Source organism: Patiria miniata, unplaced genomic scaffold, assembly GCF_015706575.1.
Source record: "Patiria miniata isolate m_02_andy unplaced genomic scaffold, ASM1570657v1 HiC_scaffold_18, whole genome shotgun sequence".
NCBI classification, from domain to species: domain Eukaryota; kingdom Metazoa; phylum Echinodermata; class Asteroidea; order Valvatida; family Asterinidae; genus Patiria; species Patiria miniata.
This window is the reverse complement of record NW_024037056.1, coordinates 10458149-10481853: the sequence shown is the minus strand read 5'-3', so window position 1 is coordinate 10481853 and position 23705 is coordinate 10458149. Positions and strand designations below refer to the sequence as shown.

At 38.8% G+C, this 23705-nt stretch overlaps 1 protein-coding gene and 1 pseudogene across 1 annotated transcript in view; one reads left to right on the top strand and one right to left on the bottom strand.

Moving 5' to 3' along the window:
- Positions 1-10855, bottom strand: part of LOC119724562 — a 54644-nt pseudogene extending 43789 nt beyond the window's left edge.
- Positions 10856-11645: 790 nt separating this feature from the next.
- Positions 11646-23705, top strand: part of LOC119724561 (dyslexia-associated protein KIAA0319-like protein) — a 49668-nt gene continuing 37608 nt past the window's right edge. Inside the window, 3 exon segments of the mRNA XM_038195664.1 lie at positions 11646-11818; positions 12955-13293; positions 20250-20522. Coding sequence (XP_038051592.1) covers positions 13041-13293; positions 20250-20522 — 526 coding nt within the window. The 5' untranslated portion in view covers positions 11646-11818; positions 12955-13040.

The window sequence follows — 23705 nt, the reverse complement described above, 5'->3', positions numbered from 1 at the left end:
ACAAGTATTAAAAGCCGACTTATCACGCAATATTGGTCTACAGGGTTTTAGAAATTTGCATTACATGTTCCGGTACCTTAAAGGGAAAATACAACATTTGCAAACATCAAAAAATAAAACTACCAAATCATTTTGAAATACCTTGCTGGACTGTTAGTGAATGACAGTGTAAAGCATCCTGTAAAATCATGGCACCTGGTATACTGTCATTTTCAAGAAAAGTGGTATTTTTGTATCAATTTCCAACGCTGGTCGGCCAACCAGCGTTGGAAAAAAACTGGCTTTTTTCAAATACTGGCCCCAATTGACCATCGCACTTGTTTGCAATCGATTACACACCTATGAACGGGTACAAGCCAGCTAGACTGGTTCCCTGACCTTACAATTCCCCAATGTATGTAAACTGCTCTGTTTCTTCTTATATGGAGTCAGGGAATCAGACTACAGGAAAATGATTGTTTTTCTTGGTTTTTATAGCATTTTCGAACCCAAAACCTCAAAAAAGTCAGTGTAACTATATTTGCTATATATTTCCAACCCCCCCCCCCCCCCCATCCCATCCATTTCAGAAAATTACAGCAAAAGCAAATGATGTACATGTATATTCCCTTTAATGTGAGTACTTTGCTATGATAGCAATGGTGTAGCAAACTTTCAACAGATGAACACAAACTACTGCTTAACTGTTTGCTGTTGTGGAGGGATTATATTTAATCCCCTATTTGCATTTAACAGTGAACAGCTACTGAATCATCTGAAGTGATCTAGCCACAGGCATGGAAGCACAGAGAATGGGGATTAACAATCTTGCTGGTGGGATGATTAAGGGGATTTAGCTGGGATTAGGATTAGCCCTTGGGCCTATTATCCCAATCAACATGAGGACAAAAGGATGCTGCACACAATACTGGTACTTACTGTAAAACCAGATACATACCTACATCATCAGCACCATTAGCAAAATACAGTACATGTTTTTTTAGAACGAGTAAATTGCACAAATTGCAAGTGTTTGAAAAGTGTTTGAAGTACATGTAGTGTTTGCAAAACATGGTGTCCAAGGTGATTACATGAAAGGAACATCCTGGAATGCTCCCCACGTTTAAATGAAATGATGTTAATTGGTAAATGACAGTCTAAAGCATTCTGTAAAATTATGGCACCTGGTGTGAAGTAATTTTCAAGAAAATGTTTTTTTTTGTATACATTTCCAACGGTGGTCGGCCGACCACCGTTGGAAAAACCTAACTATTTTTCAACAACTGCTCCATTTTTACCATTTGTTTCAGTCCAAATTGTGTTTGCTATTGGTAACATGTTCATGAACGGGTGCAGGTCAGCTAGACTGGTTCCCTTACCTTACAATTTTCCGGCATCTATAAATTGATCCATTTCATTTTTAGTGGAGTCAGGGGACCAGGCTACTTGCACATTTTCGTTTTTCTTGGTTTTTCCAGCATTTTTGGACACAAAACTTCAAATATGTCAGTGTAACAATATTTTGTTCTATTATACTAACCCCTCAACTAGTTCATTTCTGAAAATTACAGCGAAAGCCAATGATGTACATTCCCTTTAAAAGTAGGATATAAATGTTCACAAAACCGTCAAAAACTGTACATTTTTGTGTTATTCTTGCGAGAACCGTGCTAGAGCAAATTTCGGGGGTCAACATTTTTTACTCTCCAAAATCGAACTGTTGAGCGCTACCGGAACATTGTAATTGTGAATCCTGCCGCACAGTGCATTTAGTTGAAAACAAAATCTTGCAAAACTTTCCACTGCCACGTCTGGCCAATCATAAAAATTTGAATCGTCATCCTAAACATTTCTTACTTACCATGCTTACATGTATACCCGGTAGATAAAGAAAAATGCATGCACTACAGAGCTGATTAATTAAAGAATCAATTAGCATTTGTTTCAATTAGTATTTATCCAGTAAAGTTCACTCACTTCATTATAAAGAGTTGCACCGAAGAATAAAAACAAAATCAATTATACTAAAATCCAAGCCAGATTATAAACAGTAAACATTGAGTAAGAGAAACATTTCATGTCATTTATCGAGGCCAAATAAAAAATTGGATACGCAGCATGTAAACAATGTTCTTGGTCGCTATAGCGACTGCATAAGGCGCAACCATGGCACCCAATTTGTTCAGTGAGGTCACGCCAAGGTCATGGTAAGATTTTGCCTGCACAGCCATCAAAGGCACTATCAATGCACAAGGAACACTCAAATTAAGATTATGGCATTTTACAGTACATTTTAAACACAGAATTTGAAAGTTGTGCAAATGTAACTTGTGTGTATGTTTCAAGTAATAAAATGAATTGGATGTTACATGTCATACGGTACATCATGTACATGTATGTATGCTGAGTAAAATCTTACCAAAAGCATTACATATTTCATTAGATAAAATGAATGAGTTTGTACTTTTTTAACTGCATTTGCATGGATATTTTTCAAAATAGGCCTAATTCGTAAAATAAAAGGGGTGAAAAGTTTCTTGCCATCGAAAGTTGCTGAATCATGTTTTGAATTGTTTTGAATTGCAGCTATACTCGATGTCGCGCACTGATCGGACGAATTATAGCAACCGCACGCGCCTGTGCGTCGTGCCAATGCTTGCGCACGCTGCGCGGAATAACAAAACGAACTACTAATTTTAATTTTCCTAGGGTGCGTCTTAAGACGCACCGTTGGAAAGGCCTTCTTTCGTTGATTACTTCAAAATGACAGCTTGCCAGAAAGATTAATTTCACAGGGAGTTTAGTCCATGTACTAACTATCTTTCAACCAAGTACACTGTATGTTTTTCAACAATAATACGCCAGTTACTTTTTCGGATGGCTGCAAATGATGGACTATAGCTTTAATTAATGGGAAAATACATTCTTTGCAATGAATGGATGTGGATCTTTTTAGTTTTTATTTAGACACTACTAATTTACTGTATGACTCACATGCGTACACAGATTGTGTGCATCAGCAAAATGTGCAATCATGTGCAATCATGTGCAATCACTCTGAGGATAGATTCATCAACGGCAAAGCTCATCCTGTATGTAAATTTACATATTGACCTAGCAATGGCCAGGTCGTTGCTGTGATGTTGCCAAGGTGGGCGGGACTTACAGAAACCTGACTTCTGGCACCAAATTTCTGTGCTTTAACCACCTCCCCTTTATGTTCTCAATACCGAACTCAAAAATTGTGTGGAGAAGTTATCGACAAGCACATTTACAGCTTTTGTTTGGGCTTTTTCAAGGAGATCTAGTGGTGGCTCATAAAGAAAGATTTTCAAACAGTGCTTTGATGTAACGGTCCGATGAGAGCATTTAAATACAAAGTCGGGTGTAGGTTTGATTGGCTTGGGTTGCCCACAATTGCCTAGGATGTTTATTGGATGTGTCTAACATGGACTACTGATGTTGGTGTTAGGCATGTCACTAGACCAATTGCCCTTGCCACTCTGAATATCAGCTACTGAGTGACACTACACTGCTGCAAATTGTACATTGTAAGGGGGCATATGCATGTACCGCAAGTATAGGAAGGAGACACAATCTGAAGAGATTTGTGTATCCCTTCATACATGTAGCAAATCAGTGGATGATATTCAGAACCAAAATCGAAAAAAGGGGGTAGGAATACCCTATTTTTTATTTGGGCTAGATACATTGTAAATCATTTGTGGATATCCGTCCCATTTTTAATTTTAACTACAGAAAGCAGCCCAAGAAATGATCACCAAATTGCATTTGGGCTAGCACGTACTGTACTGCACACAAACTCTAGACACTCTGTGGTGCCATCTGAGGCAATTTCTGTCCACTTTAACCCATTTTTTTTTAAGCAAAAGATTATCATTTAAACATCATTTTCGAGTTTGGAGTCATTGAATGAGCTACCGGGGTATTATGGGCTATTATGTTGGCTATGACTTTTATTCGGGGCAGAAAAAAGTGGGGGGGGGGGGGGGGAGGGCAGGGAATGATATATCTCTCCCCCCCCCCCCCCACTTTAAAAAGTGGAGGACTCTTTCCCCCCCCCCCCTTCCAATACCCCATCGATTGATGTCCATTGCATTTTACAGGAAGTATTGTTACACTGAAAATAGGTACGCTAGAATCCTAACCAAAATCCTGGCTTATTGTAACACAGTTCAGTAATCACAAATTACATAAACTCAGCACTGGAATTTCTGGAATTTCGGCTGCTCCATAAACTACAAAAACATCAAGCCATTGAGCAAGCAAACAAATCTTGCACTTTCAAGTGAAAGGGTTTGTACAAATTGATCTTTAGAGAAAAAAAAGGACCAAAAAAAAAGAGACCAAAACAATCTAATCCACGGTTTTCATTGTTGCAGTCGTTGCCATGGCAGCAAACCAAACAACTAGGCCAAAGGTCAACCTGAGAACTCTCACTCTTTGAAATCATAATACAATCAGTAAAATAAACTGCAGGCTTGTTAGAGTTTAGCCCACCATCTTCTCACACAGAATTAGGAATGTGAATAAAAGGGGCTCAAAAAGTAACAGCCACAACTTACCTTTTTCACTCCAATGGCTAAAAAACGTCAATTATAATGTTCAAACATGACAGCAAAACTCCAAACCCTTTTTGACAACTCCCAATTGAGTGACTTTTTCTTGCAGCCTCAGAATTTCGTCCAAAACATTCCCAAAACAAAACGGCTCTCTTAACAAGAGCCCATCGCTGAAGTTGCAGTGTGTTCTTACTCGAGAACTTCCATTATCCTCACAGTATTATTCTTTTGCCGTTGGCGCTCAACTGAAAAGATTATATTGATTTTTTACTCTTCTTTTTTCAAGTCTGAAAGAATTGTCAGGGACTGGTGGTGGTGGGAACAGTCAATATCTTATCACTCGGTGTGAATGGTGATTGCGACCGGGCATTTTTCTTTGTTAACCGATGGAGGAAAGACTTACCTTGTACAATGTACATTTTGTACAATATTACCCTCCACCTGTCCACAGTTTCAAAACTAAGTTGTAAGGAAGTCCTGGGTGACTTTTATAAACGCGCCTGAAACTTGAATTCTGTGATATGTCACTCATCACAGGCATGCAACTGGGAAATCACAAAAAAAGAGGAAATTCAAATTTTTCCCAGACTTTGTACAGTGTTTTTCTATTTTCAATGGCACACATGGGAAGTAAAAAAAGAGGAAATCAGCTGATCCGAGGAAAAGTTGCATGCCTGTGACAACAAAAGCACAAAGTGGAAAGAAATAATGATTACAATGACAGAAGTTTCATTACCAACGGATAATTTTTGTAATCCTAAAAAAAGACTCAACATTTCCGACAAAAATTTAAGAACCAAATCCATAAAAAGTCAAATAATAATCCACAATTTCTGTAAAGTGTCAATCAACAAAAATTCAAAGTTCTAAATTTCTCAGTGAGCACTTTTCATTGATTCACATTGCAACACAGGGATTTCAAGATACAAAATGCATTTTTGTTGTTGCGTTGTGCGTAAAATTATATAGCAGTTTGCTTTTAAAGAAAAAAAAACCCCAAGATTTTTAACCCTAACGTACAATGTACCTCAATCCATAAAAATCCACACCCCAGTTTCGGAGATTTCGGTGGAATCAGGATACCTCCATATTGCACAAACTGGGGGATTTTGATGGATTCAGGACATGAAGCCTAGCGGTACTGCAGGATTTTGATGGATTCAGGATACCTCCATATTGAGCAGTTGCAGGACTTTGATGGATTCAGGATCTCAACTGATTTACTCCCGGCTAACTGGTGGATTCTAATGGACTCACTTAGGACACCAACATTTTTAGCATGGCAAAATTGATGGATTTTGGTGGATTCAGGATACTTTCTAATAAAAATACCCAAGGGAATAGGGTTAATGAAATTGCTAACAGGACCTACCTGTAAGAAACGTGACGAAAAATTCTCGGGAATCAAATCTGCAAGCCAGACTTTCACAGTTTCCACCGTAACATCACGACACGAGTAGAGACGTGTCGTTGACTTGTTACACACTCTACTCCATAGCAACATGCAAACACAAGCCAATTCGCTAATTATCTAATTCACGTTCCCATCTGTCCCAATAAACGAGCTCATCAACGAGTTAACAAAAGAAAGCAGCCCGTCGACAAATTAATCAACAGAAGCTGTACAAATATACCGACAACGACAGCACTTGGCAAGTATGCAAGTGGATTTAATTAAAAATTTACCGCGCGGTCAATACTGAATCAGGGCGTGCGATAGGAATAGCCATTGATTTGGCAAATCCATGCCGTGACGATTTGATTGCTTTTTTAATACATGTAGTTGATGTTATTGGAAACAGGAGAAGCTAATAACAAGGGGTAATGTCCTGAAACTCAAAGTTGAATATGAAATGTACACGTAAATTAGGTTGAGAGGTAATTCCGGGGTAAGATTTGAATTAAATGTATGTAATCTACATTTTGTGATACAATTTGGTCAAATTAATGTGATGCAACTGTGCCATAGGACAAAAAAATGTATTTTTAAAAAGGTGCCTTTTTGGCATTCCACTGTAAGTTGGTGTATCGGTACATTAACCCTAAACTCCCTAGCCTTTTTTGCTAGGATGAAACCTCAATCCTGCAAAATCCTCAAACTGTCTCCATGTAAAAATTCCATACAGACTTAACCCTGCAAAATCCCCGTCATTTTTTGAATGTGGTCCTTAGAGGGGTGACCACTGCCTCAATCCTGCAAAATCCTCCAGCAATCACTGTCAGTATGTTGAGGCAGAGCCAGTGACATTCTGGAGCAGTGCGGAGGATTACAAACAATGTAGGCCTATACATTTGTAATCTAGGCCTATAAATTTATGCAAGACTGAGCATCAACAATACAAGGTCCGGGCCGAGACCTTGATACACATCTTGCCAATATCATGGACACACATTTTTACCAAATCCTCTACTTTGCAAAGAGGATTTTGGAGGATTTGGGAAGATTAGGGTAAATACTACAGTTTAGACAAATCTGGAAACTGTTCACATGCCATCTACACATATTTTTCAAGAATACAACGATCCAGACTTTACACAGGTTTTCTTTTCAAGCAACGTGTCAAATGTAAATTAGTGTGGGCAAAGGGCAGCGACGTGTAAAATTTATTAACGCTTGCTCTATTTAGCCGGCTGCAAACACTCTGTTTAGAAAATACGGTTTCGCTGCCGTAACCATGGTTACCGACATTGCCATGGTAACTTGGTTAATCATTAAGTTGATTTTACACTTCCTTGGTGAGCGAAAACATGTGTCTTGACAACTATGGACCAACATGTTTCTCAGTATTCATTCCCAAATATATTTTTAAAAAAATTTCTATTATAAAAAATGTGGGTGTCAACTGTATCTTTGGGCAATATTACGTTGCTAATACAGCAAGTTTCTGAGACAAAACATTTCCTTGTCTTCCAAAAAAAAAAAATTGTCTTTATAAACATAAAATATGAAAAACAAAAATGAATTTTGCCTTGGTAAAAAGGTATTGCTTAAAGACCCAAATGTTAGGCCCGCTAATTTTCCTGTTTTTAAAACCCTAATTCCTTTGGCCTTTTTGCTAGGATGTAGCCTCAATCCTGCAAAATCCTCTAATTGGCCTCATGGAAAAATAGCCTCAATCCTGCAAATTCCTCCATTATTTCTTGAATATGGTCCATGGAGGGGTGACCACTGCCTGAATCCTGCAAAATCCTGTGGCAGTGACTGTCAATTTGTTGAGGCGTGGCAAGTGACATCCTGGAGCAGTGCGGAGGATTTCAAGCTTAATCCAGGCCTATATTTATGCATGGCTAAGCAAAAACAACACAAGGTCTGGCCCAAGACCTTGACAAAGTGCATCCTACGAAATCAGTAATGCACTTTTGCCATGTAACCTCAATCCTCCAAATTCCTCCACTTTGGCATTTGAAGAGGATTTTGAAGGATTCAGGGCGGTTAGGGTTACATTTTTATGTTTAAAGTACTTGTACTGACCAAATCTCTCACACTGACTCCAGAACTTGTTCAACAGTGCCTTGTTGAAGTTGAGATATTTCTCCACAAGTTGACTTTGACTCTTACTGAAAGTTCTCTCTGGATGAACCCTACAGGGTGAGTAAAAAAAATGAAACCCAAATGCCGGGACTCTTGTTTTATTAATTAAAGTCTGCATGTAACACTTTCCAAATCTATGCTATGAAAGCCTAATTCATAAGCTTTCAGTATAAGAATCATTCCAATCACTTTCAAGTTACGGAATTTTAAACACAACCACCGTTTTAAAGTTCTGTCCACGGATCATGAAAAAGGTGTGCGTTCTTTCAGCAAATCGAAAACAATTCACACACATCCCTATGTGATTTGTTTTCGTTTTGCTGAAAGAACACTTACCTTTTTTGTAAACTTTAAAACAGTGGTTGAGTTTAAAATTCCGTAACTTGAAAAGTACATGAGCAATTTGAATGCTTCTTGTACTAAAAGAAAGCTTATGAATTGGACTTTCATATCCTAGATATTGAAAGTGCTACATGCAGAACTTCACTAAAACAATGGTCCCACCATTTGGGTTTCTTTTTTTTTTTACACACCCTGTACTTCGCTATTTCACTGTACGTGAACAGCTTGCCATAGCTTAACTATTCTGTCCACTTGTATTGAGTTTACGTGTACACAGCCCCAACAATAACGCTGAAGGGTCCTTGACTAGTCTCCGGGTGAAGTCATTGTGGGTCGCCATACAGACTGGGCTGAGTGCGTAAACAGCGTGTTGAGAGGAGACTAAGTGGTCTCCAAAAAATGAAACACTTGATCTGTAGACTGGTGACCATTTTCATTTTCAACTGAATGTTAACTTTAAAAGCAAATATGGAAATTTGTGTGTGGGGCTGTTGTATCAATGATACAACATTGCCTAGGCAATGTTATTTTTTTCAATGCAATTCTTGAAAATACACCTTTGTGTCCAATTTAACCTGTTTTTCAATTTTTGTTTGCCATTTTGAAGGGTAGGCCTATTTTGGTACCTTTTCGGTTGCTATGCTAATGCAAATTTGCATATTCATGAGCAAAACTATGATGTCCTTCCGAGCAGAAAACTTGTTACAGTTATTGCAGCACAAAAAATTGTTATTGCGGATATTTTGCTGTCATAAATTTTCTTTTCTTCGATGACTCAATGTTGTTTAAATGTAAGTAAATGGCAGTAAGCCAATGAGTAGGCCCAAATCTTTCTCACAAATATTTTCAATGGGCAACTTTTGGGTTAACAATTTGAGCAGAAAACAGAAAATGTAAGGTGTCCCAATGTCATGAAAAGAATTTATTACATGCATGTGTTTCAGCACAAAGGCTGTGCTTATACATGTACTGGGTTACTTACATACAATGTTTTCAAGCAAGAATGCTTCAGGGAATTGAGGTAACAATGCATATATTGCAATTTCATGGAGACAACTACACGACATGTAGAATTGGATGTAGGCCCTACATTGTGTCCTCACATTTGCATCGTACCAGTGTTGTTTAAGCCTTTTTTTCACATTTTTGTTTAGCAAGGTCAACATTTACAACGGCCTGCACGATCTCAGGTCATCACAAGAGTTACACTGAAGCATTTTAAAGTGATGTGTAAACAAAAGGGGTTATTTTGGCTCTCGTTTTGGGATGTCAATATTTGCATAGCAATCAAGATCGTTGGACTAAAATCCAGTGACTGATATTGCTTGAAATTGGGTTGAGCGGAAATTTACATGTAAGTGCTATATAGGACCTCTGGGGTGCCTTTTCAGTGCAAGGAAATGCTGGATATATATGTATGCATGTTGCGAATGCCACCTTTGAATTAGGCCATGCCCCTCCCCCTCAAAAAAGAAAATAAATAAATAAAAAATAAATATACAAACAAACAAACAAACAAACAAACAAACAAACAAACAAACAAACAAACAAACAAACAAACAAACAAACAAACAAACATGCAGGCCCCCACAAAAGTATGCATACGACTAGTTGCCTAAAAGTACAAAAGACAAAACAGGAAATTTGGTGTGCCCGCGGCACCACTTGTCATGCTTGTAAAACTAAAAAGTTGTAAAACTAAAAAGTTGTTTTTCTTGCATTAATTCTCATTCAAAGGAAAATCAAATATAAAATAATAAAATGTTAACATTTACGAGACATACGCAAACTTATGTTCGAAAACACTTTCCTTTCTTTTTTTGTAAGTTGTTGTTGTGTCATTTCTGTCAGTGTCAAGTAAAAAAAATGATTAAAAAAAAAGTGGACCAAAAATAAGGACATCCCGAGTCCTGACTTTTAAGGAAAATGATAGGTCCCCTATAGGCTATTAAAGTATTATAAGTTAAAACAAAACAGTAAATTACAAAGCAAAGCAAATGTATTATCGTTACTTGATAAAATATTCACGTCCTGTAATAATCGATAATTTGAGTTCGCATTAAATTCACTAATTTACGTCCAAAATAGTAAATACCCGTGGACATGGTGGAGTCACCAAACTAGCAACCGGCCGTGTGTGCCACTCAAAATGCTCGGTTCGGCTTTCGACGTTCGAGATCAGATGAAACTCCCAACAGAAAAGTAACTACTACGAAACTTCAACTATACTTCTCATTACTCAATAACAACAGACCAGATATAAGCTCATATATCAAGATACATAACTTACCCTTTAAACTGTAAATCTAAGTGACTCCAATGAAATATCGTTTGCTTGTTTCCAAACTTTTCTACGACGGGCTGAGAGCGCAAGCCGCGAAAATTTCAATCCAGAATTAAATCGACGACTATTTCTTGTAAATAAAATCCGCGACTGGTTAGCTAGTATAGCGCCCTCTTTTGCCCAGAGAGCAAATTCGATTTATTTTCCTAAAAACTGAATATTTGTTCAACAAAAACTGGTTATCTAGTTTGGATTATCATAGGAAAGGCTTCTCAGCGGATGAAATTGAAAATTCAATCAGCATGACTGATTCTCGGGTGATTTTTTATCTACAAATGTGTGTACCAAGTGAATTTCACCAAGCAATAATTATTCGCTGTCAAGAACTACAGAGGGCGCTACAGCAATTTAGTGGAGACTCGACTGCAAAATGTTTTGGATAAGCTAAGTGAACAGGTGGTGAAGTTTATTTATGTGCAGTATTTTCTTTGACTGACATGGTCCTTTTCTCATTAGAAATTCGAAGATTTTTTTTACAAGGATAGATGTAGAGAGCTTGATAGTGTTGCTACATTCTCCAAAAAGTTTTGAATTCGTATATCAATTATAAATGGAGATAATTACATACACTTTTTGTCCGAGTTCTATCTTGCAGAGGCGATTGCGAGTGATCCCTTTGCCCGTCAGCGGGCCTCTAACTTGAGATCCATGTGCCGAATTCATAAAAGGTAATGAAATAATCACAAAGGATAAAGTGTCAAATTTTATCTTTGTCAAACCTTCTATTTATCGGAATACAATAAAATAAACGAAGTTTTGAAAACGACGGCGTGCGTCTTTTTGCCCGCGACGATAAAATGATCGAAATATTACACACAACATTTATTCGTCAAATGAGGGCGCCCTCTCATTCGCCATCAAGAAGTATTCCACGTCGAGTTGTACTTGTGTGACTAATGTGTCTTCGTCTTCGTGAATTATGAACAGATTTCTTTTATTTAGAAAGGATTTTTTTAACGCTCGTATGCTGTAAGGTATTTCTTGGATATGAGGTAATCGACTTGAAGTTGAAAGCTGTTGAGAATCAGTATAAAGCAGGTAGGACTAGAGGGTTTGGTTGTTGCATTGCACCGGTTTTTGTCATGTTTGTTCGCTGGCGAATTCTGCATGTAGACTGGGTCTGGTGGGAGGCCGCCGAGCCATGCATCTGTTTACACATAAATTTGCGTGCGGCTTGCAGTTCAGTTTGCACTGACTAAATACACATACTTTTTAGAATTGGAAATTAAGAAACCGATGTGGGGGGGGGGGGGGGGGCGTGTATTTGTGTTTGGGGAGGGATGATGGAAAGAATGTTGCATCCTGAATCCACTTTTTTCATTACCATACCGAGCATGCCGAGTGTAGACAATGTAGTCTGTACTACTAGTGACTATGTTTTGTTTATTGTTATATCTCATTGAAGGTCATTGCAAAAATGATGAAAAGACAAGAATCTGGGACTGAGAAACATTTCCAATTTTGTTAAAAAACACTTTGACAATACACTTGACTCTCCATAGACTTTGTACACAACCAAAGAAGTGGTGTCTGGATATGGTGATCGTGTAGTGTAGGGCCCCTGTTTTGTTTTGATCAAATTAGAGTCAGAAATGTTTTTTATTGCTCAAAAATCACCTTTACAATCAAAAGCAGACTTTTCTCAATTTTAATGACACCCGTTTTGCAATTTTGAACAGATTCTTGGGGTAGAAATCACGATTTTCCTGCGCGGTTTGTGCCTTGCGCGGTGTTTCGCCATCTTTATTTTCGGGTTGCGTGTTGACGCCGCGCTGTCATCATCATTTTACCCCCAAATTTCCCTCAAAAAATCAAAACCCTGCCCTCTATCTATGACATACCTGTTTATTGAGAATGTCGCCAACTACATGTACAGTGTAGTTTGGTCGGTCTGATAATTTTAAAGTGGATTTTGTTCCCTTATAGGAACCGAGCCCTACACTACACGATTGCCCTAGATAATACATTCTCTGTCCGGGATGGCTCCTTCAGCATGTTCAGGAATAAATGCAATAATCGTTTTGTACAAATAGATTGGAATTTGTCCTAATTGTATTTGTGATTTTTTCCCGGCATCTCATACTTTAATGATGTAGGATGATGGGGTATTGAAGGTGACATTTGTATATTTGCATTTGTGTGAATTTCATTTTTTTTTTTTTTTAATCCTGCAGGATTCCATACAAGTGAAACGTTTGGAACATCCCGCCATTTGTTTCATTGGAAACTTACCCGCGATAGGAACCCAAAAAAACTTAAAATGGATCCACCAGAATTAGTACAACACACTAGAGATATAACAACTTGCCCTCGTTGCATGGAGTCCAGAACAATTCTCAGCCGAAACCCCCGTCACGAGAGAAACTCGGATATTCTCAGCCCTACACGGACATTGCGGCATCCGCAAAGCCACACACAATGGCATCCAGGGCGTTTGATCAAGAGCGCCCTCAACCTTCACCGTCAGCTGTTTATACAAGTCACGCTTTTGGTGACGCTACTATCACAAACAGGTAAACTTTTACGTCGGAGAAAATTTGACGGCAAAATATAAGCACCATATCCATGTACCTGTGTTGGTTATGATCGATGGATGTTTGCCAGACTGGGACCTTAAAGGGAAAATACAACATTTGCAAACATCAAAAAATAAAACTACCAAATCATTTTGAAATACCTTGCTGGACTGTTAGTGAATGACAGTGTAAAGCATCCTGTAAAATCATGGCACTTGGTATACTTTCATTTTCAAGAAAAGTGGTATTTTTGTATCAATTTCCAACGCTGATCGGCCGATCAGCGTTGGAAAAAAACTTTTTTTTTTTCAAATACTGGCCCCAATTGACCATCACACTTGTTTGCAATCGATTACAAACCTATGAACGGGTACGAGCCTGCTAGACTGGTTCCCTGACCTTACAATTCCCCAATGTATGTAAACTGCTCTGTTTCTTCTTATATGGAGTCAGGGAACCAGCCTACAGGAAAATGATTGTTTTTCTTGGTTTTTATAGCATTTTTGAACCCAAAACCTCAAAAAAGTCAGTGTTACTATATTTGCTATATATTTCCAACCCCCAATTCCATCCATTTCTGAAAATTACAGCAAAAGCAAATGATGTATATTCTCTTTAAGCGTTAAGTGCTCAAAATGATTCAAAATAAGATGCCAACTTTACTTAATCTTTAGCCAGCAAATTTCTCCAAAACTTTCATTGGGCAAAATAAAGGTCACCAAATAATTCACCAACTTACAATGTAGTTTGAAGACTCTAATTCAATTTCTAAAGAAGACTTTCTTCAATATTTCGCACATGAGAGGGAAGTCAAGTGATTTCAAAATGAGGTTAAAGACTAGACTTGTACATGTCCATCCATGGTCCAACGGTTTGTCAAGACTGACTTCTTCATTCATTGTCATTAGTCTGGTGCCTGACCATGGAGAAATGTGTAGAAATAGTGAGCTAGTACCCGACATCCTCGATATTTCTTTTGGCACAGTCAGCTGACAGTAGATTGATGCAGTACTGAAGAGTTGTTGGACTGGTTGTTTCAGGTGTCAGTCGATTTTCTTGTATTGCATGTTTTCAGTACCTTAAGTTTTGGGACTCTATACACAGTATGGAGAATCCTAAATTTTCAGACTAGATGTGTGCTATCATTCGATTGGGCAAAAATGCATTCACGTGTTTGGTCGATCCTGCAGGAAATATCAGACTTTACTTCCCTTTTTTCAAAACACTCGTCCAGAGCCGTGAATTAGAAAGAAAAGATGATCGACTGATGGCGGCACATTCGACCGATGGCTTCATGATCGACTGATCGCGCAGGTTCGGTTACACACCTATGTTCCAACACCCCTATGTTCCGACTGCACATATTCCTATCCCTAACCCTAACCCTAACCGGGAGTTACACAATCTTATGTGCGGGTTGTCGGGACATAGGGGTGTTGGAACATAGAGCAGTCACCACAGGTTCGCCGATCGCGCCCAACGGCTATATTCCATAATAATCCGACCTTATCGCATATATGTATAGCTACAAAGATCTGTACTGTGGGAAGAAAAACGAGGCAATATCTGTGCCTTTTCTCTTCCCACAATACTTATTATCCACAGTGAAAATTCACCCAAGCGGTATTTGCGATAAAGCTTATGGTTGACCCTAACTACATGTACGTTTGAAAGCATTTTGTTGCCAAGGGCTTAAACCTGAATCCCCCATGTTTCCCTCTGTAAAAGTAACAGCCGCGGGACTCTACTGCCTTAACCCTAACCCCTAGGCCCTTTTTGCTAGGAACCGTTCTCAATCCTGCACAATTTTGTGTTCAAATGAAGGTTACCTACAGTTGTACTTTACTCAGGAAACTTTTAAAGGGAATATACAACATTTGCAAACATCGAAAAACAAAACTACCAAGTTTGTACGAAATACCTTACTAGGATGTTGGTAAATGACAGTCTAAAGCATCCTGTAAAATTATGGCACCTGGTGTGAAGTCATTTTCAAGAAAAGTGGTATTTTTGTGTAAATTTCCAACAGTGGTCGGCCGACCACCGTTGGAAAACCTAACTATTTTTCAACTACTGCTCCAAATGTACCTTTTTTTCAGTCCAAATTTTGTTTGCTATTGGTTACATGTTCATGAACGGGTGCAGGCAGGCCAGCTAGACTGGTTCCCTTACCTTACAATTTTCCGGCATCTGTAAATTGATCCATTTCATCTTTAGTGGAGTCAGGGAACCAGACTATTTGAACATTTTTGTTTTTCTTGGTTTTTCCAGCGTTTTCGAACACAAAACTTCAGACACGTCAGTTTAACAATATTTCATCTAAAATGCTAACACCTCAAAAAGTTCATTTCTGAAAATTACAGCAAACGCCAATGATGTACATGTACATTCCCTTTAAGCACTTTGGGATGGGATTATTTTTTCGAAAACGGCAAAATATAGTAGCCATTGATTGAGTTTGACTGAAAGGACAAGTTGGCACAGAATGTATGTTTGCATAGGAGTGTTAACATTTCAAAGAAAGCCACCAAATTGAACAATTTATTTCAATCATGTCAGTTAAAAAAAAGGCTACATACATACATGTACATGTATATGTACCGATGCTTGGTCTGTAAGAGTTCATGTCCTGCAGAGGATATATACATGTACATTGTATGCAACACTGATTTTCCTGCATTGAAGGACCGGCAGTCGGCACTAAATTTGATAGATCTCACCTGAAAAATTTGTTGCTGGTTGAAAAATACAGCAGACACACTACATGTACATGTACAACGAACAGTGAGTACCAGTAAGTTTTTTGCTGGTATTTTGTCAATCAATCAATCAAGGTTTTCCAGTAACCCTGACCCGCCTACATCATTTAAAATCCATGCGGTTTTTTTTGGGAGGATTTTTGAGGATTGAGGAAGGTACATGGGGCTTGATTCCCTTTGAAACTTGGTAGGTTTCATGCCCAGTGGAGGATTTTGTAGCATTGAGGAAGGTAGAGCCCAGCCACTATTACTTCACATGGGGTTTGATGACCCTCGGAAATCTTAAATCCAAATAAATGTGTTATTCTGTTTTGCACAGTTGGGAACTCAGGGAAGATTTTTTCAAAAAGCTAAAGAATCTTACTGACCCATGTTCTAGACCTGCCAGGGGCCAATTTCACGGCACTGCTAAGCACAAAAATTTGCTTAGCACAAAAAAGTCTGGCTTAATATAAAAGCAGGTTACCAGCCAAAACTCCATGTGATGTATATTGCTTGTGATTAGTATTCAGCTGTTGTTTGCTTAGCATGAAAATCACATTGAGTTTTGGCTGGTAACCTGCTTTTATAAGCCAGACTTTTTTGTGCTAAGCAAATTTTTGTGCTGCGCAGCGCCGTGAAACTGGGCCCTGGTTCCGCTTACTGTGCAGCCGCGTTGATTTCAACATGGATTAGGAGAGACGATAGTGTACTGGGATATCACTGGGCCTGCCATCATTTCAACCATGAAGCTTTTGGAAACACTTTATTCACTTGTCAGCATGTCACTCCAACTGTTCATTGTAGGGCCATCAATGGTTAATGCTTAATCTGTCTGCCTGGCTCTTACTGGATAAACTCAATGATTAACTGTAGATGCCGAAAATGGAATATGACCTATGTTGCAGGATTTTAGTTGACCTGGCATACATGTACAGTACATGTGCCAGACAGTACATGTACCGGTACATGTACAACATGTACATTATAGTCCATGTACCGGTAGATCTAAGATAGATGTGCATGTATACATGTACATGTTCATGTTCATTGTACCTGTATACATGTATGTGCATAAATGAAGGAACCGAAGTATTTGCATACCGGTAATTGCAAGGAAACCACCTGAATCCTTCAAACTCCTTCAAAATCCAACATTGTGCATTATGGTACATGTACAAAAATGTACAATTGTCAACAATTGTTGACTGCATGGGCGCATACATGTACAATGTACATTGTATGTGGACATGTACACAAATGTATACATACATGTAGCACCCAATGCGATTCAGGACAATAAGTCACAAAGATTTATAAGGCTTATATGTAACTTATTATGCAAGAAATAAATTAAGTCGCTTTCAATTTGAATGCAACAGAGTGTAGATGTATGAGGTTTGCAATGCAGTGCAACCATGTATGAAGTAAACTGTTATGTTTCACGTGGCCTTTTGACTTGAGACCAATTGATGAAATTATCAAAGACATATAAAACAACATAAACTTAGGCAATGATACATGTACATGTACATGCCAGTTAACTGTACATTGTACCTGCAAGCATATTTGCACAGTATAGGCCTACTTAGTTCATCAAGCATCATGTTATTTCTTGGCCCTTCATCAAATTCTTAAAATTTAATGCAAAACACCAAGGTTATGGATTTCTGAGAAGTTTGGGCTGTTACAGGTTTCAGCTACGGGTTACACACATGTACACGTGTTACTAAATTCTACAGAGTTTGTGTACAATGGTCTACCATGTCTGCTGCACATTACAAAGGCTTTCATTTGAAAGGATATGAAAAGTTGCCATTGAACTATACATCGTGATGATGAAGAACATTGATCATGACGTTTGATCTTTACCCACTGCCACGCTCCTTTGTTCCTAATTCTCCCCTTGCCTTACCCCCTGTTAACACACCCCTACCCTCCCCCTTGTTCTCTGCTTCCTTTGTTCGCCTACTGGGAATTCCTTCTATACCTTCTTGTGTTGTTCTTTCCACCCTGCATGCTTAATTGTCTCTCGCTTGCTTGCTTTGTTTCCATGCCATTCTGCCTCATTCTGATTATCTGCCACAATTGAAATATCTGTAAAACGACTTCTGTGGCAGATAATCCCAGGGGCAGAATGACACTTCCAGTGAGTAGCCATTTCGAAACAATTGCGTAGCATTCTGTGAGCTTTGGGACCAGCTTTACTGGGCTTGTATTGTTTGGTTCAAACAAAATGTGTAGAATGCCATATGGTCCAGTGGTTACGGCGTTTGACTCATGTACGAAAGGTGCGTGGGTTCGAACCCGGCCAGGAATATGGTGTTTGTGCCCTTGGGCAAGACACTTAACTACAATTGCCTCTCTCCACCCAGGAGTATGAATGGGTACCTGTGAGGGTAGAGGACCGATTGAGCGCTGATATCGGCTGCCGCGTGGTCCCATGGCCTGATGAATGGGGTAATAATTGTAAAGTGCTTTGAGATTGTTGATAAGATGGAAAGCGCTATATAAGCACAGTTATTATTAATTATTATTCGTACAGAAAAAAAAAGTAGAAACACTCTTCAAACTTGTATTTTACCGGTACATATGATGCCAGACAGATGTGTTTACGTACATGCGTGTACCGGAACATGGTGCTTGTGCTCTTGAGCAAGGCACTTCACCATTATTGCTTCGTCCTTCGGATGGGCCGTAAAGCCGTAGGCCCCGTGTGTTGTGTAATGCACGTTAAAGAACCCAGTAACACTTATCGCTAAGAAGGGGTTTGCCCCGGTGTTTCTGGCAGTGGTTGCATTATGCGCCGCAGCACCTTGTAAACCCTTAGAAGGTGCTACATAATGGGTCTCATATTTCTCATAAACTTTATTTACCTTTCTTTAATAATAGACATATCTCCAGCGCCTTGAGTACCTAATAGTTGGTAGATACGTGCGCTATATAAGATTCCGATATTATTATTATTTATTATTACATGAATCTGTATGTACGCACCAGTCCCTGCCAGTACCATAGAGCACAAATTTAAAATTGCCTACTACTGCACAGTGGTACCGTACATTGCATGTACATGTACCAGCAAATAAACTGCATGCTAATCCATGTATTTTTCTGCAACTTGTAATGGATTAAGTGTGGATATTAAAATTGATATATTCAATCCACATAAACAAATTAACCTCCCTTGTCTTAAACACTTCAGAAACCATTCAAATTTGGTAATACTGATAATAGTAATTGCATGAGCGAACCCTCCAAAACATTTGAAGATTTTAATGTATAATACATACAAGTACAAATGACAGACCGGTAGTACGTACCGGGTATGTTTACATTTGGATTGTCAAAAGGAGCCAGTTGATATAAAAGAGTATATAAAATCGGTTACTCACGTTACATTTTCATAACGTGTGTAACCGATTTTTCTGGATGTCATCTTTGGTGCTTAGGTAGGCCTAGGTCTATTCTATCTACCATGGGGATAACAGTTATCAAACCTTTTCAGTAAGGTAATTACAGCCCAAGGAAACTCAAAAGTACATCAAAAAGGTAACGTGAGTAACCGTGGAATTGCCCATATGTAGATGACATTTGAGGTCACGTGAAGTGGTACTTTTACAAACATGTACTATCAGACTAATTGGTAAAAAATTGTGAGTATTCTGAAATCAATTGAGAAGAATTTTGTGTCTTTACTAGGCTTGTCTTGTCTTGTTTTTAAGCTCTGACTGGAGCTTTTACCTGTCACTTGGTGGCCTGTCTGTCTGTCTGTCCATAAAATTGACCAAAAGTATGGTGTTCCATATGTGCCATCGGCACTGCACTTTTGGGCATCACATTTTTAAGCTCCAGGGCCCAATTTCATAGAGCTGCTTAAGCAGAAAATTTGCTTAAGCACGAAAAAACATTGCTTAGTAAAATAAGGTTACCGGCCAAAACTCCATGTGATGTACATTGCTTGTGACTGGTATTTACATGTAGCTGTTGTTTACTTAGCATAACAATCGCATGGAGTTTTGGCCGGTAACCTGATTTTATTAAGCAAGACGTTTTTGTGCTTACGCAAATTTTGTGCTTAAGCAGCTACATGTAGGTAGAGATAATTTGTATCGATTTTATGCAAGACTTTTATGCAACGTCAGCCTCGCTTGAGTCTAACACAGCCAGAGCTTATTGTGCACTCACTCTTGTTCTTTTTGTTTTCATTCACAGGCCTTGTTGATGCAGCCTGCACGACAGGCGAACCCTTCGTCGGATATCTCCCTACTGTTCCAGACGACCAGCTCAAGCTACAGCACGCCACGTCGGCCACAGGCTGCGCCGAGACCTGCTGCATGAAGAAGAACTGTGACTTGGCGTGGATCGTGGACCAGAACTGTTTCCACGGAAGGTGCCACTCAGAGAACGACTGCATACCGTTCAAAGATGCCAGTGTGTCCAGTATCGTGTACGTTATGGATAGATCAACTCAAACTTATGAAGAAGGTAAAAATGTGGGTTTCGGGAGTTTGTTTTACAGCTAATTTTATTACTAATTTATTAGCCGTTTTAAGATTTGGCGGACAAAACAGGAGGGCACTTTTTAGTTTCAGTAAATTGAGTAAGTAAAGTCTGTCACGAGCCAATGTGGTCTATCAGGCCGGTTTGTCTCCGGTTTCAGTAGCATGAAACGACTGAGGATATTTCTATTCCCCCTGGATGGGATGCTAGTCCAACACAGGTTACTCCCCAGCTAGTGCTGGTGTAGCGTGAATATCCGACTCCATGAAATGTGGACTCATTGGTAGTACTGCGCACACGTGAGTACGATACTATGCTATTTTTAGGATCGTTTCGGGAGAGTGATCTGTCACGTGCGAGGGATCAACCAATAATAGGGAAATAGGGGTCCGATTTTCATAGGAGTCGGATTTTCATGTGACACCGGTACCCATTTATACTCCTGGGTGGAGAGAGGCAAAAGGGGTGAAGTGGCTTGCCCAAGGACACAACATGTGGCCAGCAGCTGGATTTGAACCCCTGACCCTCTGATCATAAGTCACGAACCTTAGTCACAAGGCTGCACTCCCCCAAATTAAATTTGAGCAATTAAATTGTCAACTTTTTCAAAGAAACATTGCATGCACAAAAAGTATGCATTTCAGATCACAATATTTGATATTAATTTAATATCCCACTAGTCATTCACAACTTTTGGCCTTCAACTTTTATTTGACCTGCGAAATTCCAGTAATTTATTTAATTCCCAACACATCTGGTCCAAAAATATGCATAATTTGAAAGTGAAAGGTATTCCAGATAAAATAAACGATGACAAATAAACTCTATAGTGAGTCACGGTCTAACAAACCCAGTTCCATATGGCAAACATGTGGAAATCTGTTATATACAATGTAGCCCAAAATTCTATACATATGTGCGGAAATTCTTGTGGCGCAAATAAAGTCCACTTTCTGTATGGACTAATTTAAATGCGTTTTTTTTTTTGGCCTATAAATATTTGGTTTAAAACAACAAAAATTTTATGGTGTATAACTTTGCAAGCGATTGTTTAATTTGATGTTACAATTACCGTATTGGTACATTTTGCATATTTTTTGTGTAGGGAGGGGGCAGTGTTTTTATAAAATGCTTTGAAAAAGTGTATAAAAAAAACGGATTTGCACAAACTTTTATGCGATTACATGATGCATCCCTTCTCCGGGCATCCCAACATTGACCGGTGGGGATTGTCACAGCCTATCCCCACCCTAGGGGAACAAATAACCCCACCATCGCTTAAATCCAATAATCCACCATAGGTACCGTACACATACTACATGTACCTACGGTACATGTTGTATGTACAGAAAATGTTGACAGTGTTTGAGTCCCTGAACATTCAATGCCAAGAAAATGTGAATTAAGACACATAACCTGTTGCCCTAGCACGCTAATAGCATTTGCAATAGTCAAGGGACCAGACATTATGCCCAGACAGCTTGCTGTCCCGTCACATTCACAAATGCACCGTATACATGTACAATGTACCGGTATCTATTTATGTGAATTAATCCAAACTCTTTGGATAAGAAAATGCGACCAAATTGTGACGTACATTTAAAACCTTGGGGAACCTACATGTATGGTGGTGAGATGGGAGGGGTGGGGTGGGGGAAGGAACTAGACAGATGTACAATGTACATGTACGCATACAATTACATTGCACAAGTTGCAGGGTGCATTTAGACACATTTAATTAAAGAGGTTGTGGAATGCTCGAAGACATTTCCGTCATTTTTTTGGGTATATGTAGCCTAAGGTGTGATGAAATAAAAACGACCATTGTTTCTGTCATGAAATGAGTACAAAGGGTACTTTTGAGAGCTGTTTTGCAGATCCTGTTTCGACCCGAACGTGCAATTTGTGTAAAAGTCGTCGTTGCGGGCAGCAAACAAAACACAGTAAATCGTGACGTAATAAACAGGACTCGTTTATGCTACTCTGCATCGGGAGTCCTGTTTATTACGTCACGATTTACTGTGTTTTGTTTGCTGCCCGCAACGACGACTTTTACACAAATTGCACGTTCGGGTCGAAACAGGCATGACAGGACTTGAAAAACAGCTCTCAAAGGTACCTTTTGTACTCATTTTATGACAGAAACAATAGTCGTTTTTATTTCATCACACCTTAGGCTACATATACCCGAAAAATGACGGAAATGTCCTCAAGCATTCCACAACCTCTTTAATGTATGCACACCACATTATCCAGGTGCCATAATAAAATACCATTCATTATACTATTGTAAATTCTACAGCGTGAACTAAGGCATACCGGTACATGTGTCATGTACACATCATGTAATAATTTGCACCTGTCGGCCAGACTAATTAATACCAGACTATTAATATTATCAGGAATCAATAATCGGCTCGCAGGAGCTGTGTGCTTGCGTGAAATACCGTCAACAGAAATCAGTGAAAACTAAAAAATCATGACGTGATCGATTGGTTTTTTTTTCGTTAGAACTGCTAAAGTTCACTGAATAAACTGGGCAAGGTCATGGGGGGGGGGGTGTATACAAATAACAGATATTGTAATGTGCTGGATTTGTACGTATCGTTACTTCGGTCTGAACAGTGACTGTTCAGATGTGCCTTGCAAGCAAGCATGTACACATGTACATGTATAGAACCTTGTACATGAATGTACAATTTGTTAAATTGTGGAAACGTAGCATTTGAAATTGGAAAATAGACACTTTGTATGATAATGAATGCTTTGTTCACCAGAATTGCAACCAACATAACGTACATGTACGGTACGTTAATGATATATACACATGCATTAATTTCACTTGTGCTTTTTTACGCTCTAAAATTATTAGTGACTTTATACTGTGTGCAATTGTAATGTTTTGATGTGATTGTGTATTTATTTCCTAAATATTGTAGCGTATTTTGAATTTTTTATATTTTTAATGAGAGATGACAACATGTAATTTCCAGTTTTGGATTTTAATAAAGTTTATCTATCTATCTATCTATCTATCTATCTATGTGTGTAGTACAAGAACCGGTACAGGTACAATGTATACATGTATATAACGTGTAGTTGGCGCGAGTTGAACACGTAATAATATAGTTTGCCTGTTTCCTACAGTTATAATACAAACGCAATACA